The 24,892-nt window shown below is 31.0% G+C and overlaps 1 protein-coding gene across 1 annotated transcript in view; it reads left to right on the top strand.

Annotated features, from left to right (window-relative positions):
- The window catches only part of LOC143232863 (ubiquitin carboxyl-terminal hydrolase 31-like), a 91,076-nt gene extending 71,447 nt beyond the window's left edge, over positions 1–19,629 (top strand). Inside the window, exons 6-11 of the mRNA XM_076468845.1 lie at positions 4,364–4,554; positions 5,279–5,405; positions 11,441–11,560; positions 12,318–12,558; positions 14,384–14,662; positions 15,369–19,629. Of these exons, the coding sequence (XP_076324960.1) occupies positions 4,364–4,554; positions 5,279–5,405; positions 11,441–11,560; positions 12,318–12,558; positions 14,384–14,662; positions 15,369–15,586 (1,176 nt within the window). The 3' untranslated portion in view covers positions 15,587–19,629. The remainder of the gene's footprint in view (positions 1–4,363; positions 4,555–5,278; positions 5,406–11,440; positions 11,561–12,317; positions 12,559–14,383; positions 14,663–15,368) is intronic.
- Positions 19,630–24,892: the final 5,263 nt, after the last annotated feature.

A 24,892-nucleotide genomic window follows, 5' to 3' on the forward strand; every position in this document is an offset into this window, starting at 1 on the left:
TAGCCATCCGTGTTTCCTTGGGTCATACCATCACTGTTTGTTCTCTCTGCCTGTCCCCTGGAGAGACATATGATCAATCAGACCTTGATGCTCTCGTTGAACAGTTGCCTTCTCCAATTCTAGTCCTGGGGGACTTTAATGGACATCATCCCCTCTGAGGAAGTGCTGTTATTGATAAGATGGGTTGCTCTTTAGAGCGTATGCTCTCTGATCACAATATTTATCTTTTCAATATTGGTTCTTCCACTTATTTTCATGCACCTAGTCAGTCCTTTACCGAGATTGATCTCTCGGTTTGCTCCCCTTCATTATTTTCCCATTTTTCATGGAGGGTTGACACTACTCCACTAGGCAGTAATCATTTTCCTATACTTTTGAGAGAGACTAGCCGTGGTTGATGCCACCCTACCCGCATGCCCCGGTGGAAGCTGGATCAGGCAGACTCATCCACTTTCACTGCTCTCGCAGAACTTGATCCTGCCATTGTGAATCTCCCATCAATAGACGACTCTGTGGCAATGGTAACTGACTGTATTATACAAGCAGCTGCTCAGTATATTCCTAAAATCTCAACACGTTTTCCACGATATCCTCGTTCATAGTGGAATCCTGCTTGCCACTTGGCACGGAAGGCTTAAGAACGGGCCTGGGATACTTTTCTTAGATATCCCACACTTTCAAAGTGCGTTGCTTTCCAACGGGTCCATGCACGTGTTAGGTGGGTAAGACGTTAAAGCCAGAAGGAATCTTGGATTAAGTTCACAACTAGCATATCTTCTACCACCAGTTCAAAGGTCATACGGGACAGGATTCGAAAGGTCAGTGGGCACTACAATTCTGTCCTCCTCTCCATCTTACTCTCTGATGGCCAAGAGGTAGCTGATGTCTGGAGCATTGCCGATGCTCTTGCTGAAAGCTTTTGCCGGGTATCTAGCACTTCTGCTTGTTTCTCCACCTTCTTGGCCATTAAGACTCGGGCAGAGCGTTCACCTCTTTCCTTTTGAACTGACTGTCTCTTTGACTATAATTGTCCCTTTACACTGGTGTAACTGAAAATGGCCCTTCATCGGTCTGGCAGTACATCTGTTGGACCTGATGATGTACACTATGACATGCTGCACTATCTCTCTCCTGCTTCTCTTGATATTCATCTAATTGTTTTTAACCGGATCTGGCAGGAGAATGTTTTTCCTGATGCCTGGCACCAGGTTATTATCTTACCTTTCTCTAAACCTGGGAAAGATCCCAAGATTCCTTCACACTACCATTCAATTACTTTGATGAGCTGTCACTGTAAGACCTAAGAGAGGATGGTTAATACTCATCTTGTTTGGTTCCTCGAATCAAACAACCTCTTCTCGCTCACCCAGTGTGGGTTCCGACGACAGCATTCTACTACGGACTTCCTAATTCGACTTGAAACATCAATCAGAGAAGCCTTTCTCAAATGCCAACATCTTGTTTCAATATTCTTTAACATTGAGAAGGCTTATGACACAACATTGAGGTATGACATTTTGTGAGACCTCCATATATATGGGTTACATGGCCATTTACCTATGCTTATTAAAAATTTTTTAATGGACAGGAGATTCCAAGTTCGTGTGGGTTTGACACTTTCCCGTTTTTTTGTACAGGAACTTGGGGTCCCTCAGGGCTGTGTTTCGAGTGTCACACTTTTCAGTATAAAGATAAATGCCATTACTGAACAACTCTCTCTCACTGTTGCAAATGGGCTCTATGTTGACGACTTTCACATCTCATGTCAGTTGTCGAATATGAGATATATTGAGTAGCAACTACAAACTGCCCTTAATCATGTGCTGAAGTGGACTATGGCGAACGGCTTTAATATTTCTCTCTCTAAAACCGTTTGCATGCACTTTTGCTGCCAACGGGGTATTCACCCCGATTCTGAACTCCGTATCGGTGAAGTTTCGCTGCTAGTGGTCCCTGAAACCAAGTTCTTGGGGCTTATCTTTGACAGTAAGCTGACCTTTATGCCACACTTAAAGCAGCTACGGCTCAAATGCACAAGAGCACTGAACATCCTCCATGTCCTCTCTACTGCCAGTTGGGGAGCAGATTGATGTTCTATATTAAAGATATATCATGCTCTTCGTCGTTCAAAACTCGACTATGGATCAATGGTCTACGGCTCTGCCAGACCCTTGGTCTTAAAGATGCTGGACCCCATTCATCATCAAGGACTTCGACTCTGCACTGGGGCTTTCTGCACCTCCCCCAGTTCAGAGCTTATATGTGGAATTTCACAAACCTTCTCTGCACCTTTGCCATTTGCAACTGTCTTTACTGTATTTTTCAAAACTTTATTCTTTACCAAAGCATCCCACCTGGGGATATGTTTTCCTTCCTCAATGGGTCTTACTTTTTCAAAACAGACGATCTGCTATTGCTCCTTTTGGCCTTCACATTCAGGTGCAATTGGATGAATTGTGTCTGTCCTTGGAAAACATTGCAGAATCCACTGGTCAGCCCATCCCCCCATGGCTTCTTACAGTCCCCAAATGTGACCTTTCTTTACGTTATCTGAAAAATGCAGATACTCCCGATTGGAAGTACTGTCTTTTATTTACTGAACATCTTTAGAGCAATCATTCCATTCCTATTTATATGGATGGTTCCAAATCAGGTAATTCTGTGGGCTCTGCCATGGTTTGTTGCGGCTTGGCGGTTGCGCACAGAATCCCCTCTACAGCTTCTGTGTTCACTGCTGAACTGTACCCCATATCTCTTGCCCTGGATCATATTGAAGCTGAGCAGTACTGCAACTGCACTATTTATACTGACTCGCCTAGTTCTCTACTGGCCTTGGAAACACTTCACGTTGGCTTGCACCCTGTTCTCGCTGATATTCAAAACAGATTGGCCCATTTCTCATTAACATCTACTTCTATTCAGTTTTTCTGGACGTCAGGCCACATTGGTATTCGTGGGAATGCGCTTGCAGACATGGCAGCTAAATCTATCTGCTCTGGCACTATCACCACTGTGCCTATTCCATACATGGACTATGGTCCTGTATTCAAGGCTCGGCTCCATGCCAGCTGGCAGTCCACTTGGAGTGAGTAACGTGACAACAAGCTTTTTTAAATAAAACCCTATATTGGGCTTTGGCCATCTAGCTTCCTTAAGGTTCGGAAGGAGGAAGTTGTTCTAACTAGACTACGCATTGGTCATAGTTTTTTAACTCATCATTTTCTTTTATTTGGAACTGATGCATCAGTGTGTAGTTTATGTAACACTCAAATCACTGTAAGCCACATTTTACTTCCTTGCCATCGTTACGACTCTCAACGACGGCACTATTTTAAACATGTTCTGTCCCAGGGTTTTTCTGTAACTTTGGACAGTGTTATTGATGATGGTGACACTGTCCACCTTGATAAAGTTTTTAGTTTTTTAATAGCCATTAATCTTTTTAATGTCATTTAAGTGTTTGATATTACACTTCATTACACCTTTTTAATTGTGGTTCCATTTTCAGAGTCTCAATCTCTCTAGTTCAATTTGACATTGTAAAATGGCTAGAACATTAAATAACTCAACACCAGGACTGGAAAGGCCTACTTCAGGTGACTAATGCTGCTGTTTGAACTACCCGTTAGTTGTTCTGGCGAGTCATTATTACAATTTTGCTGCATGTCTTTTAACACTTTTATTACTTTACCTTTTGGTACTGGCCATAATGACACATAACCCGGAACCAGGACTGGAAAGACCAAATTCAGGTAACTGACGGTGGTTCTTGTACTTTCCTGTTAGTCTTCCTGGTGGGTTATTATCATTACCATTTTGCTAGAGAAAGTCCTTTACAACTTCTCTTACTCTGCTTTCTCTCTTAACATTGTAGACTAGGCATCAACATTGATTTTATGCTTTTTCTGTTTTTCAATGTTTTGTTTTACCTTCATTTCTTTTTATGTATTTTACTACATTTAATTTATTTTTACCTTTTTACTGGAAGTTTGGAGCAGATAGCCTAGCTGCTTTGTGCCATAAAACACTAAATCAATCAATTAATCAATCCAAGTTTATTGACATAGGTTGATGATAAATTTGAATTACATTTTGAGTGTAACTTTGTTAGAAAAGTCAAGCATTTGCATTTTGACCCTAGACCCACTCGTATGCATAGGATTAGTCAGTGATGAATATTTCCTGTAGTTTTCTCCCTCAGTCCTCATTACCAGTAAACTACTGTAGCAAGTATTATTTTCCAAATAGATCATGGTATACATTCAGCTGTTTTACAAACAGTAGGTTTCGTGTGTATGTGTATGTCATGAAAGTAATATTTTAAGAAGCTTTTTGGCAAGTGCAATGATCTTTTTTTTTGTAGAAACTTGGAATTATTTTACGTTTGAAAGTGATTGGTGGAATACCTGGAAAATGCTACCTACCAAATGATGTGGACCATCCATTGTACATGCCAACTGTTGACCAAGCTTTGGAAACATCAGAAGTGAGCACTTCAGTAGGGCCTCAGCATCTAAAGCTAGTGGTTGAGTGGGATCAGGAAACCAAAGAAGAGTATGCACACACAAGATTTGCAATAATTCTTGACAGTTTTATATCTATGATATAGTGTAGCTTAAAGGAGTGGAACCTAAGGAACATGTTGGAATGATAAATATTTTACCTACAGCACAATTTGTTATTTGTGATAAATGTTATTTTCTGATAGACAAAGCTTCAATAAAACTACCAACCACATACCTCTCTCATAACTTTTTAAGAATTAATTTACTGAAAGGTAACTTGTAGAGAAACATTGCTTGGGTTGACAGAGTTTTGAGCAATCTTTGTTTGTGATATGGCTTCTAACTAGCAATTAGTTACAATAAAATTGTTTATTAATATATCATAGAGTGTGTGCCAAGAAAAAAAAATTCTTGGCTGTTGGCCAAAAATAGTTGTTTTTTTACCAAATCTGGGAAGATGTAAATGATCAGGAACCCATTTTTTTTAATGATGGCTGTTAACTCTTCTCTACAACAGGGTACAGTATTGTAGTTTAATTACTCTGTTGTATGTTTTCTTTTTTCTTTTGAGCTTATTTGTGAAACAGATGTTTTGTATATGGTAAATAGAGCTACATTTAATAATTTAAATTTCTTGAATTTTTTTAGAAGTGATTGATTAGACTTGGGGATATCAACATGTTTTTGGTGTTATATGTTTTTAATATAATTTTTATTTGTGAATTATAAAGGAAACACAAGTTATAAAAAGTCTATGATTTTTATTTATTTAGAATTATCTCTGATGTAGAGGTTTTAATGGAAGAAGATCCTAATGTCCAAATGCTGAGGAACCAACAGAAGCAGATGCCTTCAGTCTCTCTTGATGAATGCTTCCAGCATTACTTTATAGAGGAACAAGTAATTATCCATATGAAATTAAATATAATTCTTTTATGCAGATTTTTATCACTTATTATTTTTGTTAATTTTAATTTTTTTTTTGACAAAAATATTGAAATTTTTTCATTTAAGTTTATGTTGCTAGTTTGGCTGGTAGATATGATCATGCACTTTAAGGTTGTTGATATTAATTGGTTTAAACTAGCCTTGGATTTTTGTTTTGAAATATGAAAGTAATGCTAATCTTACTGAAGCCTCTGAAGAAAATTTCAGGAAGGAGGACAGGCTATAAATGAAAGCTTGCCAATAAAAAGTCAGTTAGTCAAAATTAGAAGTAGGTAGAAGTAATAAGTAATTAATAAATGTTTTTTTTGTTTAATTGTTTACATAATGTATCACAAAATTACTCTACCCTTGTACTTTATTGCTTTTTTTAATGACTTTTAAGACATACTTGTAAATTAAACAATACATCTTGCCAATGTAACACAAACAATACAGTCCAGTTGTGTATGTAAGTTTGCTGACACATGGTTAGCAAGCCAGAAATTCCTGTGGCTTTTCTTTAATTTTTGAGTCTGAAAATTTGAATGAATTTTATATTTTGATGAATCATAAATTTTGAAATTCAAGTAAAAATAGTAGTTCTACCTATAATTCAACAATTTTAATGCAAAAATATTTTAGAATTAACATATTGTTATTATTTAATATTTAACTGTTGTTATCCATGAAGGAAAATGAAACAACTGTTCAAAATTTTATTTCTTTACATTTTTTTGGACTCCTTTATGTGAACAGTTCACATGTTGATTTCAAAACTTTTCTGCCATCTCAAGTAAAAGCTTAGAATTTGCTAAGAAACTCTCATCAGTTGAGAATACATTATCCATTTCTTGATTTTTAAGAATTTTTTATTATATGTTTAGTTTTTGTACATGCCCTAGTGCCACTCATTTATTATGTCATACCATTTACCAATGATACGCAACTTTGGATATATCTTTAAAGGAAGTTTACCTGTTAATGTATAGAACAAAAATTGAAAATTACTTAACTTACTTTACTGTGCAATTTGAGCAGGAGTTTATGTTTTCATGGTAAAGTTGTTAGTCAGAGCTTGTATAATATTGATGAAACAGGTACACTGTGAAGTTTTGAAGAATTAGGAACAAATCACAAAGCTAGAAATTGTCTTATGGCCTTCTTAGACAGTCTACTTGTTTTTGAAGATTTTTCATGTCAAATTATCTCTGAAAGCTACAGAAAATTTTTTTCAACTAGAAAGCATTGGATATTCTAAGTTAGGTTTGGGTACAGTAGGCAGTTGAAAACATATTCTGATTGCTACTGAAATTCTTACGTATTGAATATTACTACTACTGTTATATTTGTCCTGTTAAACCAGTATATGTATTATGCCCAACAACTCCATCCATGGCATTAAACTCAAAGGTATAGACATTGGTTTCACATCAAAAAAGAGAGACATTAAGGAAATTTTCTGGATGGCAGCAATGAATTCTCTTATGCTATATGACATTAGTCATGATTTTGGAATTGTTGACTTTAGTACATTCTTATAAAAGCTCCAAAAGTAACTTCTTTCATTACCATACTCCCAGTAAACCTAAAATTGGTCACCTTATAGTCACTTCATGATTATTATTACAATTTGTGAACCTGCAAGTGGTATTCCATTTTTCTGTTCTATTTTATTTATGTGTTGATTTTCCACTTTTTGGAAAACAAATAAATAAAGTTTACATTGCAATTTTTTACCATTTATTATATTTTTTATAGTTTGGTCTCTTTCTTGACATTTGGAAGATAGACAGTTTAATATAGTTTTTGTCATAGGATATTTATAGAGTTTGCCTTTAACTAAAATTAGAGGTAATTGTTAAACTAAATAAGAATCAGTGGCTATATTAATATACTTATATTCAAGAATGACTAGAAGTATAATGTGAAATAAAAGGCAAATTAAATCAAATCATGCTTTGTTGAGCAAAATATCAGTTATATTTTCTTCTTATGTTCTACTGTATTAAAATTACATAATATTTAATAATACCCAACAAAATTAATACAAAATTTTCCTAACTTAAGTATGGTATTACTATAAATTCAATAATTTGACTATCATTTTAAGGTATTGACTTTGAATATCTTTTCTGTTATGTTAAAGAAACAACAGCATTTTAACTAGTATACCAATTGTAGATTTATATATTTTGAATCTGTGAAACCTGAACCAACTTTTCATCATTTTTCAGGATATTGTTTAACCCTTTCATGATAGGTCATGGGTCAAAGGCCATGACTTACATTCAAAATTTTATTGAAATACTATTTTATGAATTTATATCAGTAAGTCTGGAATCAAATTGTAGATTATAATTCAAATTTTATTATATGTGAGATAATTTCTCTATTTAAAAGTAAATATTAAAAGAACACATATAAATATCGATTTTAGCGAGTCATGTAGTTTGTTAAATGTAGCACTGTTTAAAATTAGATATTTGTGATGTAAAAATACTAAGTCTGTAGTTTTGTACAAATTAGGAACTTGAATTAATAATATTATCAAGCTAGAATATAAAATAAGAACCTTGTATTTTTTTATTTTGCTGAGACATGGCATATGTAAAGAATGAAACACAGTGTCCCCATTCACCTCTTTTCATTTTTGAAAACAATCACTCATATACAGTTACTTCAATATGCGACATGAATAACCAATCAACAGTTTATGATGTCCCCAGAGTTGTTTTGTCAACCTTTTTAACCTATGAAATGGCTACCACATTTTTTTGATCCAAGATTTCAAGGTAGGTTGTATCTTTAATCTGCTTGATATTTCATATTGCTTTAAATCTAAATACATCATAGATACCAAGCTTAATAAATTATAGTGGAATTTTGTGGTATCAGTGTAGTTATTTATGACTTTTTGGTTATTCAACTGTGTATATAAAACCTAAAAAAATTTTGTTTTTGATATCTTCCACATGCAAAATTTTAAAAGGCTTAACAACCAGCAGCAACTGAGTATAAAGGTCAGAGTGAAAAGAGATAATTACTTGCTTTACTTCTTGATTTATTGTTTTATATTTAAAAAAAAATTAAGTTTAATGATCATATTTTTAAATAGTAATAATCTATATACATATGTATAAGGTGACTGTATATTACAAAATACTAGCCCACTAAAACAGCAACACAGGGAAGACTTGAGGTTAGTTTTATATTACACTATATAATAAAATTTTTCTTTTTCTGTTATTTCCTAATTGCTTATGCCTAAAGTAAATGGAAAAGACCTATTTTTCTCTTCAAATTTTGCTTTTGTGACCTGGGTAATGGATTTTCAAATTTACCTGTTTTTCCAGAACATTCCAGGTAAATTCAGTGCTGAGAAGCTGAAAGAGAATTTTCTAGAATGTTATAGAACTTACGATAATTTTCTAGAACTTTGCATACTAATATATATACAGGGGTTCACCACTCACCACCCCAGTTTAGTTCTAACTGCCTAAATGAACATTTAAACCTATCGAAGGAGGCTTTACCAAGTTTCCCTGTTATCTTTGCATTTGGGACAGCAGAGACACTGCAGTGCACTACAACAGGAAGCACTGGCCACAGTAGACCTAGTTCTTTGTGAGGAGGCACAATGTCAAGTGTGAGCCACTAGTGGATCTCCAGAAGGTGTTGTTCCTTCCATTGCACATAAAATTGAGTTTTATGAAACAATTTTCATAGCTCTTGATAAGGAGTGTGCAGCCTTCAAGTACCATCAAGACTTCTTCCCTGAGCTGTCTGAGGCAAAGGTCAAAACTGGTGTCTTTGTTGGACCACAAATAAAGAAGATTGTGGAGTGCACAGAATTTCCCAAGGAGCTCAGTAGGAAGAAAAAAAAAGCTTGGGGCAGCTTTGTCGCAGTGGTTCGGGGCTTCTTGGGCAATCACAAGGCCAAATATTATGTGGAACTGGTTGAGGCTTTGGTGAAGAACTACGGCAAAATGAGCTGCAGGATGTCCCTGAAAGTCCATATTCTTGATGCCCATCTTGATAAATTCAGGGAGAACATGGGAGCATACTCAGAGAAGCAAGTCAAGTGCTTCCACCAAGATATACTGGACTTTAAACGCCGCTAACAAAGAGTGTATAACAAAAATCAGAGATGACGAGAAAACCCACTTGTAGAGAAAAATATATATGTAAAAACAGCTGATTTGGTTGAGAAAATTTTTTTATGTAGAGAAGCAAACAACGTTTTGACCTACTTTGGTCATCATCAGGTTCACAAAGAAAGAAAGAGGTGACTGACCGATAGCTGACCACATGTTTGAAGGGGGTTGTGTAACTGAGTGTTGGAATGTAGAGGGCATGCTTCGATATTTGATTATATTTATTAATATGGAGTATAAAAGTGTTCCTTTGTATTGGTTTACTTTGGGCTTGAGTTGTTGTGTAAGTAAGGCTTCTTTAATTTTGCATTTGTTTATGTTTGTTTCTTTATTTAGTATTTGGGTGTTTTCTATGGTTATGCTATGTTTATTTGATTTGCAGTGTTTGAAAATGTGTGAAGGGGACTTTCTGTGTTCTTTGAATCTGGTTTTCATTTTTCTACTTGTTTCTCCTATATTGAAGTCCTGGCAGTTATCACATTGTATTTTATAAATAATGTTGGTGTGGTGTTTGTCAGTGTAGTTTTTACATAGTATAGACCTTAGTTTTGTGTCTGGTTTTTGAATAAATTTGGTATTAACTGGAATGTCATATTTTGTGACTAGTTTTTGCCAAATGTTGGATATTTTTCTGCTGATGTCGGGAACGTATGGTATGCAGCAGCATATGGTTTTGTGATTTTTTGATTTGTGAGATATATTTACTTTTGTTGGTTGATTTTGCTTTCTGTCTAGGTGTGTGCGTATAATGTTTTCTACGTTTTGTGGAGGAAACTTATTGAAGTTGATGAAGTATTGTTTTATTTTGTCTAATTTGTCATTAATTTTATCTGGTGAGCAAAGTTTTATGGCTGTGTTTATTTGGTTTCTTAGTATGTTGAGTTTTTGTTTGAATATATGTATAAATAAACATGATATGTGACTATATTTGGGTGTTGATATGTGAAAGTGATTTACATTAGAGTTGGAAATCTGGAAAAATTACCCACTTCTAAACATTTTTGTATAACTTTAGTGTAAATACATGTAAATCTTGATTCATGTGTTGTATTGTTCAGACCTTATGTAAATGAAAATATGCAAATTTGCCCGTTTTTACATCGAAATAGGTTAATTTCTAAATTTCATTATCCAGGTCACAAAAGCAAAGTTTGAAGGGAATAATGGCCATTTGTTATACTTTTACAACATAAGCAATTAAGAAATAACACATACTATCCAGGAACAAAATTTGTGTTACATAGTATTATTGGATACGTAATATGAATGCGTATGCACCACATCAGTGTAAGTTATGTAATTTTAGCTAGGCATGATTGGAAGGTCAATATAATAAAAAATAATAAAAATACAGCACTATAAGACTTAAACTACTGAGGTTGAACATTAGTAAGTTTGTGTTAAAATATATACAGTCATGCTAACATGAAAAAAGCATAATTTATATTTATTTCATAATTTTATGAAGGTTACGAGGTTGATCAAGTGACAGACACTTGGTAGTTGGAGTATAGAAAATAACATAAAATATAAAGTTTTACTGAAAACAAACGTTTGAAATGTGTTCAGGAAGTTTTAGAGATTATGCAAAGAATATCAGAAATTTTGGGGATGAAGAATAGTTGTTTTAATCATTAGATAAAATCACTTTGCATTCAGAATAGTAATAAAGCAGATCTTTAGTAAAAATTCCTCGCTACAAAATACTTGTAGAAGTCTTACCAAATTTATGAAAATATACATGCTGTATCAAAAGTTATAGTGCAACTACTTAATGTGTGCAAATGTTTTTACAAAATTGTGTAAATTATACCAAGCCTGCAGCAAAAAGGTTATTTGACTTTTTAATTTAAGCTTGGAGCAGACAATGCCTGGACATGTCTTTCATGCCGTCAACGGCAACCTGGGGCTAAGCAATTCAGCTTGTGGTCTTGTCCAGATTATCTCATTATTCATCTGAAACGATTCAGACAGGTAAGAAAAATGTGAGTTATTTATTTGTGATGTCTTAGAACTCCTGACTTGTATTTATTTTGCATAATCAAAAAATACTTTCATGTCTTTAAATTTAAAATTCAAATGTACAAAAGTTTTAATTATCAGCCTGTTAGAAAGTAATTTACCTTATACATTAAGAGTGTTTTTGTACTAGAGGTTGCATCTTGATTATTTCCTAAACAAATAGGAATGAGTAGTCCAAAATTAGACTGGAAAGTACAACTAGTGTTATTGTAAATAAATGTGTGTCAGTTGGTATAAACAGTAACATATTTTGTAGGGTGTCATTAAATGTATAAAGGAATGCACATTGTTTTTGACTTAATGATTTTTGGATTTTTGTTTGAGGTTTTTAATTTACTACGTGTTGAGAAGTTTAAAATATTTCTCAAGAAATTAAAAAAAATCGTATGAACTAAATGCAGAATTGAAGTTGTACAGTTTTCAAAGAAAATTTTCTTTTAAGGTACAGGATGACTTCAATTATTAATTTGTTATTTGTGATAAATGCATTGTTGAACTTTACTTACATGAATGACAGAAACTTCAAAAGAATCAGACATGTTTAGGTTTTCTTGATATATTGTTTGTTAGTATTTTAAAAGCATTAAATAGTTTTCAAAATATGTATTCTATTGAGTTAAACACAGATATGAATCTTGAAAGATAATTCAGCTGTGTAGTAGCCAGTTTGTTATCAAAAGGCAGTTAAATATTTTAATTTCCATTTCAGTCTACCAATCACCGCACCAAGCTATTGACAATCGTAGAATTTCCCACTACAGGATTGGACATGTCTCCCTATGTTACTTATCGAACTAACACACTACTTCATAATCATCCCAATGGATTGTGGACTTGGTCACCATGGAAACGTCCTAGACCACAGAATTATTCTCATCCTGATGATAATGTGTATGAGCTGTATGCAGTGTGTAATCATCATGGGAACATGGAAGGGGGACATTATACAGGTAATAGTAGCATTAAAGTAGCATGTATAATGCTTTTGGTTTATTATTGTTAAGACTGTGTAGATTGGCAGTTGTAAATAATAATAATTTCAGATCAAAGTAAGCTATATACTTAAATCTGAAATAAAAATCAACATGATCATCAGTAATGCCAATTTAAAAATACTTTTCTTGTGTATTTGTGTATAAAAATTAGAATGTGTTGCTACATCAGTTGGATACTTCCCTCTTAATGATATTTTTGGTCATAAACTCAATAATATTTCACAAGGATTAGCCATTTTAAGAAAACATAGGTTAGCCCTAAATATTTATTCTAAGCTAATAATGCACATCATTATTTAAAATAAAAGTATGATAATGAGCAATTAGTTGAAATAAAAATAATTAGATTCACTACAGTAACTAATACAATTAATGAAAGTAACAGTAAATAAATAACATACCTTACATGGGGAACCCACAAGCAGTGGTTATTGTTTTGAACTGTAGTCACTTATGCATATTTTTGGAATCTTGCACGCTGTTTAATTCCTCACTTTAATGAAGAAACTCAATAAAACATCCCTACTATATAACACACTATTTGTTACAATTAATACCACATGTTTTTAATGACAAAATGAGAATCTCAACTTATTTGTGTTAACAATTAAACTTTAATATAGATACACATTGTTCTAATATTAATTAGTTACAGCTTTTCATTTATGGAACTTATTACTGACTTAACAATAGAATAGTATAGGAGTAATCAGTATTAACTTTGAAAAATGTAAGGTGTCATCTTCATGGTAACTGTATCATGAAATAAGCAACACAGAGATCATAAAATTCAAATATCTAGGTAGCTGGAAAGATGTTGTATGTAGAGGAAAGCCATGAATCAGAGTTATGTGTAGGAAACAGAAGATAAAAAAAAGTGAATGGAATGAACTTTACACGTGTTATGGAAAGAAAAATCCTGAAACAAAATAATATTATTAGAAGGGTGTAAAAAGTAATTAAAGTTATAGTTTCAATCCAATATTGTTTTAAGCCAACTGCAAAAACGATTTTTGATTAATAGTATTATGTTATTGAATCAAGATATGTTCTGAGCCAGTCAGTCTAATTGGCAGAAAAAAATCAAAAACACAAGCTAGTTATTATCTCAACCAGGAAAGAATCAGCATATATCTCATGACAAGAAGTTACTTGGAATTTAGAAAAGCTGTGATATTTAATATATAACGTTATATTTGAAAATACATTTAAGTTAGAAATAATTTATAAAATTGAAAGCATTTTTAATTTCTGTGCTTAACTTTCAGTTATGCAAACTACATTTCAAAACTTGAAATAAAAAGGACTCACATTAAAAATAGGGAAGATATTTAATATTTAACAAAGGTTTTAAAAAGTTACTACTTCTTTCTGAACAATAAAACCATCATTGAACCATTAACAAGTAACAAAGTTTTGCGTAGGATTGCATTTATTAGGTTTTACAGAAAGTGTTGAACTTAACTACTGCAACAAAGTGTTATGTATTTTCAGCAACAATTAAATATGACAAATAGTTAATGCCTGTTATTTATAATTTGTGTGGCTAAATCTGATGATAGTTCTAAATTTGTATTTAAACAAGATGTAGCATCAACAAAGAATTGCACTGAATATGCTTCTTTTCCAGGTATTGATAATACATGTTTTAAAAAAAAAACTTGCTGTAAGTAAACATTTTTAAATACATATTTCTGTTTTTATAAAAGTGTATATTGAAGCCTTATTGGCACTAGGTGGTTTTGATGAAATATTGTATCCATTTTATCTTTATCTTCAGGTTATTGCAGAAACCCAGTGGATGGAAAGTGGTACTTATTTGATGATACTAAGGTCAGTAATATTCAAGAAAACGAAATAGTGTCTGCTGATGCATACATTCTCTTCTACCAGCGTACAAGCTTAATGTCTTCATCATGTGCATCTTCATCTACCTCTGGCTACAGTAGTGCATCATCAGCATCACTAATGAATACAGATCACTGGGCCTATCGTATGCCACCATTCCGTTACTTACCACCCAAGAACAGTAAAAGTCAAGATAACCTGTGTGATATAGGTTAGTTTAGTATAGAGATGTAAATTACGAAAAAAGATGTATATGTTATGCAGAATGTCTGAACTGTTAATTCTGATTACAACCTGTTTCTTCAAATCTTCAGAGTAAAACATTTGCTACAAGAAAGAGTATCAATAATTAACTCATAAGTAACATCAAGACTAATTAGCCAACTCACTACAAACTACTTATTTAAGAATAGCTGATAGACAACATGGCAGGCTTTAGAATCTGATGTAAATGGTTAGTTGCCTTTTTGTTATGCTCTGTCAAATGTTCTGTATTTTTGGTAAAAACAATGTAGGCAGGTGTATTACTTTGAAGAATAATTGTGATTAAGCCTGAATGAAAATTATTGATTATAAAGAGGTCCAACATTTGCATATCAAATCTTTCAGCTATGAGACATCATTTATTAAGTGCTCATTAGAAAGAGCATGCTGTCAATTTACAAGAAAGTCTTCAAAATGACCAAATCCTAAAGATTTATATTTACAAAGAATTTATTTGTGTTTTCTCAAGCTAAGTTAAAATCTAATGCTGAGTTCACACTAATAAAACATCAAACTATAAGTATTTATCTACATTTGTAATTAATATTTCCAAACCATTATGTATAATGAAATAAGTACAAAGAGATAGAAATTTTTACAGTTTGATCACTTGAGTTTATTTTCTTATTGATAATATTTTTAATATATTTCAGGTTTCTCATTTGATAACTTAAGTCTGCACCACAAAGAACCTTTTAAACGTGGTCAAAAGAAGTATTCCAGTATGATGCCACTAACTCCATCTAAGAGAGAACCTTTGGTTATAAGCACTGAACTAGATAGGCATTCAGATAACGAAGCTGTGCAAGATGAGATAGATGAAAAAGGTGCATCCCCTGCACGAGTAATGTATCGGGTAACAGCTGTGTAAGACTTAAACCCAGTGGTTTGTGTAATCCTGTGCACTTGTAACGTTCCTGCCAAACTCATGATATTTTTTTTTTAAAGGTGCTCTGTTGTTGTTGTACAAGTCAGCCAGGAGTCATTATGGTTATTATTACCTTCTTTTGCTCTTTTTTACTCTATCAATATATACATGTGTGTGTGTGTTTATGTTTGATTGATTTGGAAATTAGTAACAAAGATAACCTTTCTTTATTTTTTCTGTATCTGCTTATAGTTGTTTGAATAGAAATTTTCTTATTGCCATAGAGTTAATAAAATGCAGCATAACCACTGAGATGTATTATGTAATGTATTGTAGTGTGACTAAGAATGGAGCCTTTGTGATTTACTGCTTTCTTCTTCTGCAGACTTTTGCTCAATACTTAACTTTGTTGTCCTTAGAAATATGTTTGGCAACATCTTGTCCATGTAGGAAATATAAGAGGGGTGAATAACAGATAAAATATTATCATGTAACTTTATAGACGTTTCAAAATCCACCTTTTATCTAGTCATCATTCATTTCATATGATTTCTCTGTGTCAGTGGTAGTCATTATGAATTGTACCTTGAATCTTGTTTGACCAATCATGAAATTTCCATACATTCCATAAAGTCTACTTTTGGTTTCAAAGTTAATTTGTTGTGTAAGTTTCACTTTGTTACAATATAACCTGTCACAGGTCTTCATCTAATGAAAGATGGGAGGGCCAACCACTGTTTCTAAAAGTGAAAAGATGACACTGAAATATATATATATTGACATATCTAAAGAAGCACAAATAGTATTTTGTAAGGATGTAGGGCCAGTATTTTCCTTTGTTGTTGAAAAACAGTGTATCTTAAGCGTTAATTTTTACATATATTTCTCTTTTAAATTGTTTTATAATCACCATACATTTTTTTGAATTTTGATGTTTTAATCAAAATCCATTAATTAAAGCTATGTTTTTTTTCTTTGTAGTACTTATTATAGCAGATAATGCTAACTTAATTAATTCTGTGCAATAAATATTGAGAAATTTACAGTAAAAATGCATATAGAATTTATGAGAATGTATCTGGATATTCTATAAAATATTAGAAGCATTACTTTATGAAAAACGTCTTGTACAACCCTTGTTTGGTAATTTAGAGTCAAAGGTTATTTTCTCTGAGTTCAGAATATGTTGATGTCTGTATAGAATTATAATGAGGTAACTATTTAAATATTGGCAGTATGTTTCATACTGTGCAGCATATTCACCTGAACATGTTTCATTTGTTATGAAAATAACCTGAAATTGGAACTGATGTGGTATTAAAAGAAATACATATGTATATAGTCAAAGTAAATTATTTACTTTGGATAAATGATAATTCTTCCAGAGTTAATGTTATAGAATATTAGATTTATTTGCATTCTAATATTCAAAATCATAAAGATTTTATTTTATAGCTTTGCATCCTGTACAAATTTTTATTAGATTACATTCCTCTCATTTTGCCATATTTCGTCTTTCAAGTAAAATTGAACATTCAAAGTATTTAAATTCTAGTTGGTTTCACCATTTGTTGGCTTTGAACATTTGTGTATCAAGCCTAAACATAGTACAAAACAATTCTTTAGAGTTATTATATCACAAGTTTGATTAAGTTTTGCAATGTCTTCTTATAAGTGCATTTCATGCATGAGCCTGAAAACTCCATATAAGTGTTGAAATCCTTGCAAAATTAGGTTATAACAGATTAATTATGTTACAGAAAAAGAACATAAAAAGAAAAGATTATTTACCCCTATTTAACTTAATACAAGTATTGCAGAGCTTAAATGTAAACCATGATTCACCTTTATAGAGCATTTATAAAATAAACATTTTCATTCATTGGTCGAGAAGAACAGAAGTAGTTATGTTCACTGTTCTAAAGAATTACAGTCATTACTAGTAATTTTAAACTATGGAAACAGTTGTGAACACTTAAACATATTATTGTTCTTTGTTCTAAGAGAGAAAAGAGTTGTGGACATTGATGTAAGAGATAAAATATAATGATTAATAATAATTTCAGAGGACAAATAATTTTTATGGCTGAACAGGAAAAATCAATTTTAGAAGACATAAATGATTACCTTAAATGCTTATATACATTTTATTAAGATGTTATGTTCACTCTTTTAAGATATTATCAATGCTTATACCCACTTTTTGAGGTATAAATGCTAAAATCCTATTCTAAAGTGTCACAATTTTTTTACAACCATTATTCTGACTAAAGCACTAGACATGTTTGTTTCCACTTTTTGAAAGCATTACAAGTGTTAATGTTCACTGTTCTGAAATATGAGAAAAAAGTACTTTTTCTCTCTAATCTAGAGTATTACATTTATAAGTTCTTGGGATGCATGTAGCTTTTATTTCCTTGAAACAACAAAAGCCTTTATAACCACCATTCACAGGATAAACTATTGTGTTTAGTAACTTGAAGAGTAATTATTATTTATGAAGGAAAAACAGTCCTTTGTTTTCATAGTCTTATAAGGTATTTTATCAATCAGTTTCTTTAGTAAAAACCCATATTAAGTAATAGAGGAATCTCAAGATTTCAATTTCTGTTGTTGTCTGATGTCGACTTAGGGTCAAAATATTTTAACCATAAAGAAAACAGTAAATTACACACTTGATTACAGAGCATATTCAATTTGTAAATTTTTGGAAGTTTACTAAGTGGGCTTCAGTAAATACAGTTTACAAATACTGATTTTTTTTTTATGTTGCAGATCATATTTTGTTTACAGGTAATGATTCTGCAGTTCTAGTTCTATACGAGATTTAGTACCTTAAAGCACGTCATATTAGACAAAAATTTAAGTCTTGTGCAAAGAGCCATGTGTGTTACATTTAAGATCACTATATTATTACTTGTTTCAATACATGAAAAATAATGTTAAAAGTATTAGCTAGTAGTGACTTACAAACCAGGATACATGTGAAGAGCAGATATTCTGTGATTGCTAGCTACTGATTTGTGATTGATTTTAAAATGTGATGCTATTGAATGTACATATGCTTTGGGTAGCAGTTCTAAAAATTAACTCATAGAGTACTTTTTTATAACTCTAATGGTCACATGTTTGATTGAATTAACTTGTGTTGTTATAAGTGCTTTAATGACCATTATTTTAAAATTTATACATTAATAAATATATGATTTTACTGATTTTATGTCCTACTTTTGCTGAGTGCCTAATATGAGTACTCAATGTAAATAAATAAATAACATTTTTTAATTTTTGTATTTTCTGTAAGTACCTATATGGTACTTTATGCATGTGTGTGTATAGATACATGTGTATATGTATATGTAAACTGTACAAACTATTAAGAAATACTAGAGCTATATGATGTTTAAAAAATCCAACTGGATTAGAATTTTGATTTCCTATTAATCTAAGAATATAACTTTGATTTCTCAAATAAGTGTGCTGGTTATAGTGAATGGACTTTACAAGTTACTTGATCATTTTGTGTTTTTATGTTTTATATTTGTGTTGAAAGGGATTGAGCTATACAAAATATTTATTCAGTGTCTTTCAATATTTTTTATAGTAGTCATAGTAAGTTTAAAATTTGAGAATAAGATGACAAGAGTGAACAAACAACTTATCACTTCAGTTAGAAAACAAATAATTGAAACTCAAACCTTCTGTGCTTTAGGTTTTTGTAAAATGTGGGTAGTGTGTAGTGATAATAGAAATTTGAGAAAAAAGTATACATTATCTTCATAATATAGCTGTATTTTGGTATGGAAGTCATTCTTAGTAACACTATGAAAATTAATTTTAATCTTGCCTTCCCTCTTGTCTTACACTGCTAAATTAGGGATGACTAGTGCAGATAGACCTCGAGTAGCTTTGCGTGAAATTCAAAAAACAATCTTAAATTTAAAAAAATAACAGTGTTCTGTATGGATTTGATTTGACCATAAATATATGAGTTTTGTCTAAATTAATTACAAATATATGAGTTTTGTCTAAATTAATTACAAATATATGAGTTTTGTCTAAATTAATTACAAATATATGAGTTTTGTCTAAATTAATTACAAATATATGCTGATATAAGTACTCTTCAAACAGATTTACCAGAGTAATAATTTGAATCAAGTGTAAGTGTATTATTTGATTATTTATGTTAATATGAATTGAGCCATTCTTTTGTTTTCAGAATGTGGCAGGATTTTTCTTTTAAACTAGGAATACGATGTGTAATATGCATTTTATCTTGTGCCTTTTTGTGAACTTCCACAAAATGCATTTATACATTTTATAGATGACTATACATAAATTTTCAGTAAATTTTACTGGAAAGTACCGAGTCCTTTAAAGTAGCATGAAAAAGATGAATGGAATACCTTTGTTGTATAATAGAACTTGTTTTTAAATACATCCACCTCTCTAATATTATGGTGGTACTTTCAAATCTAAATGCAACTGGAAATTAGTTGATGTTTTTATAAAATAATTGAATAATAAAAATATATACAAACCTATTTACATGAAACATTTAGTAGCTATTTTTAAATCTTTAGAATTCCATCTTCATTAAGGTAGAGGTAAAAAAAAACATTAACAGTAGCAATTACATCAGAAATGTGATGTAATCTTTAATAAACAGTAGCAAGCAATTTGAATTTTAAAAAATAGAACAGGAGCGAATTAACACTTTGTAGAACAAATGAAACAAGTTATATTAAAATAGATTTAAGTCAAATGAAGAATGTGAGTTATTTAAAGAGGGAAGAGAAGTAATTTTTATTTACATCTCTTTTATCAGAAGCTCAGATTCATACTTAGCTGTTGAGAAGATTATAAAGTTTGAGAGAAAAATTGGCTTTCTGTTTCTTTGTTATGTTACTACATAAAGGATTTGGAATGGTTTGTATCTTGTAGATGTACCCATATGTTCAAATGCTTGTACTTTAAGGTGATGTTTAGTTTCACCAATATGAGAGGCTTTGTAATCTTTCTATATGTGTAAATAGACAATATATGAACAGTAGGCAATTGGTACATGATTTTTGTTGAGGAAAAACATACTAAGACTGAAATTTGGTTTGAAAATAAATATCAAATTAACTTGAGGATAGTACCAGTCACCTAATTTTTTCAGTTGTTTTATAAAGGAGTTCTGTCTTCCAAGATATGCTAAGAAGGCATACAGTTTCTAGTTAATGCACATGAATTTGAGTTCTATTTTAATGTGACTATTTCATTTTCTCTAGATATAGTTATTTTCTCCTTTTTTTTGTAATCAAATTGTTTAGTATTGTTCTTGTGTAATTACCATTGTGTATTTTTGTACCTCTGTATTATAGAAGGTGGAATTCTGAGGTTTCACAGTGCTTCATGTAATTGTGTTGGTGCTTTTTTTTATTAAATGTGACTGTTTCTTAAAGTAGGAAATTTTAAACTACATATACTCAAGTATTTAAAGAAAAAGCCAGGTTTTAAAAATCTTTAGTTTTTATGATCAGGACATTTGTGATTCTTATTTTAGCTCTTAATATAAATACTATACTTGTATTCCAGTGGCATGTAGATTGTGTAGAAATAAATGGTATGGCTAAGAATTTTTTTTAAATCTGAAAAATTGAAAAAAAATTAACCATGTGTTCTCTTCTGGCACATTCAGAAGGACATGAAAATCCAAATGTTTTCTTAAGTTTCTTGGATTTCCAATAAAATTTGCTATGTTGCAATTTTAATTGACCAAAGCAATTTTCATTTTTGTTTCAAATCTTTAGGTTTAAAAGATAAAAATACATAACTTTATTCTGTGACCTGGAAGACCAGATTTTTTTTATGCAGAGACTTGAAGTACAGTAGAATAAAAACATAAAGGATTGTTATTTCCTGTATTGTCTTCTTAATTTTTTAAAACAATTCTTAGAATGTCACTTTGGATAAAATCCCTCCACCATAGAAATTAATTCACTCCAAAAATATAAAGAAGAAATATAAAATTTTTATATGTTCATCACATTTTCTGCAGTTCTAGTTTTATTTATTTATTTTTCATACAGCTATAACTAAATAACTCATCACTAAGTTGTGATGTTTTCAGAAATGAAATATGCTTCAAATGTTTTAAGGAATTGAATACTTTGACCAAATTTCAGATTGTTATGTGTATATAGTGTTAAAATTGAACAATGTTTTTGGAAAATTGTACTAAGGGTTATAAGGTGTTTATAACTTTAAGAGCTAAACATTTTTTTAACATGTAAACATAATGTTTATTTTTTATTGAAATAAAATATTATATTGTAAAATCCAACTGTTTCATAATTAGTTATATATCTAAGAGCAAGTGAAGAAAATGTCTTATTCCATAAATCATAATGTGTTGATTAGTTACATTTTTAAAGGATTCTTTGTTGTAAATTAAACTCTTTAACATACCAAATATTGAAAGAAAGAAAACATTTATGAAAATAACCAAATGAAAGTATTTTTAGTATATGCAAATGTATGAATGTGTGAAATAAATACCCCAAAAATGATAATATAAACTTGCTTTTTAGATGTAAATAACTGGAGGAAATTTTGTATATGAATCAAACCAGTCCAAAGTCTTCAAAGTAATAGAAATCTCTTAGGAACAAATAACCTGAGAATCTATATTAGAAACCTTATGTAGAAAGTAGTAACTTTGAGAGTCTCTGATTAAAAACCAAACAAACAAAATGTCAGTCAATTTGTTCTAAATTATTCTTAACTGTCTTTTTATTTTATTTTTCTAAAGGTGTATTTAATACTGTAATACTTCTAGCTGTTATGTTTCCAGTAAAATAAATATGAACATGTTTTAAGAAGCTGTAAGAGTATGGACTAAGTTTTTAAATAGAAATAGTTCTTTTTGAAAATATGTAAATGTCTGAAATGTTAGGTGTTATCACAGATATTGGATTGGAAAACACTAAATTTTGCCTGTGTTATCAGTTTTATGATTTCCTTAAAGATAATTCATTTATTAAGAACTAATTAGGTAAAATTCATAAGATTTAGTTACCATATAATTAGTTATTACAAACACCTGTAGTTTGTGAAATGCTCTACCTTTTCCTTTTTTTCTTCAGAATTGGTAGTCGGAAAAGTAACTAGCATAGTTATTTTTTTATCATATTACTGTTATGACCAATGAAAGAGTTCTTGGAAAGATTCCCTGCTGTAAGACCAGGTTTTGAGTAGAGAAATTAAATCAGACTCTACAGAAATAAAATGACAGTATACCATTTGTTAGATTTTAGTGATGTTTACAAAAGAAACTTGGATTTATATTTTGTTACCTTATTATAGTTTATGCTTTGAATACTTTTTAATATCTATGGCTAAGCATTATATTTTCTTTTAAAATAGTGAATATAATAGGTTACTTAAGAAACTTTTTCTTTTTATATATACATATATATATTGGTATGTATAAAGGAAAATGAAAATTAGAATTATTCTGTGACAATATACAAACATTCTTTATTACTACTACAGAGTGATTAGACAAAGCTTAATGCACACTCATAATTATTTTTGAAATGCATCTGTTGGTGACTTGTGCTTTTGGAATAAGAAATGAAAGCAAGATTTCTTCATGTAATTGCTGTTGTTATTCATTAAAATCTTTTCAAAATGGTTGATTCAAATCTTTCCACTGTTTGGTTAACAGCCACCATGGGGATAATGAACTTTATTCTGTAATGTGTAATTGATAATACTTCAAGAAAATGTATGAGTAACTGTAGAAAGGAACCACAACAATGTAACATTGTTTAATTGAGTGTTTCACTTCATTCCTCCAAGTGCTGCTAAGTTCATAGATGGGAAGTACTGCTCATTTTTTGCCTTCCCTGTTGTTTACAGTTCTAAATTAGGGTGGAGTATCTTACTGGCTGTTGTTTAGTTCATGTGTTGTATGAAATACCTTTCAGGTTGGAGTATGAATACTAGTTTGTTTCTAAGGATTAGTTTGTAAATTCATGTGCTTTTGATATTTCATTAAGTGCAAGATGTTTCAGAATAAAAGGTTATGTACAATTTTGATTTAACAAATATGTAAAATTACTTGAAACATTTTCATTATTTTAGTAGATAAATTTTGCTATGAAGCAGTAAGTGTATTGAATGAAATCTAACTCTTGTGCTACAAAGCTTTTAGTATTTTCTAATAGTTAAACAGTTTTTCAGCTAGTTAAACAGGGGCAAGGGTGAACAAGTATGATAATCTATTCAGAGTGGTTCACAAATGCTATGTAAATGCAGCTATTATTACATTGTAACAAATGTGGAGAGAAAGTAGAAAAACTTCATACAGTTTTTTATTTGTTAGAATTTGTATATTTCTGGTTAAACTGACTTTTATAAAACAAACAACATTTTTTTTAAATTCAGGTTTCAAATAATATGTACCATAAATCAGACCTTTTGTGATCAGAAAAATGGAATGTTCAGTTGAGTTTTTAAGATATTAGTGGTCAATATTTGAACTTTGCTGTAAAGGTTAAATGAAGTTGAGAATATTTGTATCAAATGTTCAGCCTAGTTCAAATTTGCAGATTTTATCTCTTACACTTTGAGTTGTAAAGTTTCAAGAAATGTATCTATGATTATGATATATGTAATGCATGTAGTAAGTAAGAATTTTCAAGTTTTGTACAAGTTACATTCATGTAATCATTATTAACATTGAAATGTGGAAACATTATGAAAAATGTTTTTTTATGGGATTCATCTCTTTTTAAAATGATTTTGTAGCAAGTGTAAAAATAATAAAACTAATGGGTTTTAAGACATTCATTTTCTTGAAGTTACTTTGAAGTAAAAAGAGAGTATTTTATAAATTGCTAATAGTTTTTTAATTAAATTGTGTAGTTTTTCTAATCATCTGTTTTATTCAGCATTTGCAGGAAAAAGAACCACAATGTAGGTTCAGTGGAGTGTAATAATTTTACCAGCCTGTAGCTGTTACTTAATTATATCAAATTTACACTACAGACTGAATGAGGTGTGTAGATTTTATTGGTTGAAAAGTTTCCATGAATATTAGTTTCTAATCTTTCTGTCAGCATATGGTTTTACTGTGTAAATTTTCTGTTTTGTTTGAAAGGTTGTGAATGCTGTTTATTTAAGAGACAAAACATAGTATACATGATTGTAATTCTTCCAGTTACTTGAATTGTTTCATGAGACTTAAAAGGAATTTATTGAATGGCAATGTATATAATCCAGGATAAGTTTAACAAAACTAAAAAAAAATAT

This window comes from Tachypleus tridentatus, chromosome 11 (genome assembly GCF_004210375.1).
Source record: "Tachypleus tridentatus isolate NWPU-2018 chromosome 11, ASM421037v1, whole genome shotgun sequence".
Classification (NCBI taxonomy): domain Eukaryota; kingdom Metazoa; phylum Arthropoda; class Merostomata; order Xiphosura; family Limulidae; genus Tachypleus; species Tachypleus tridentatus.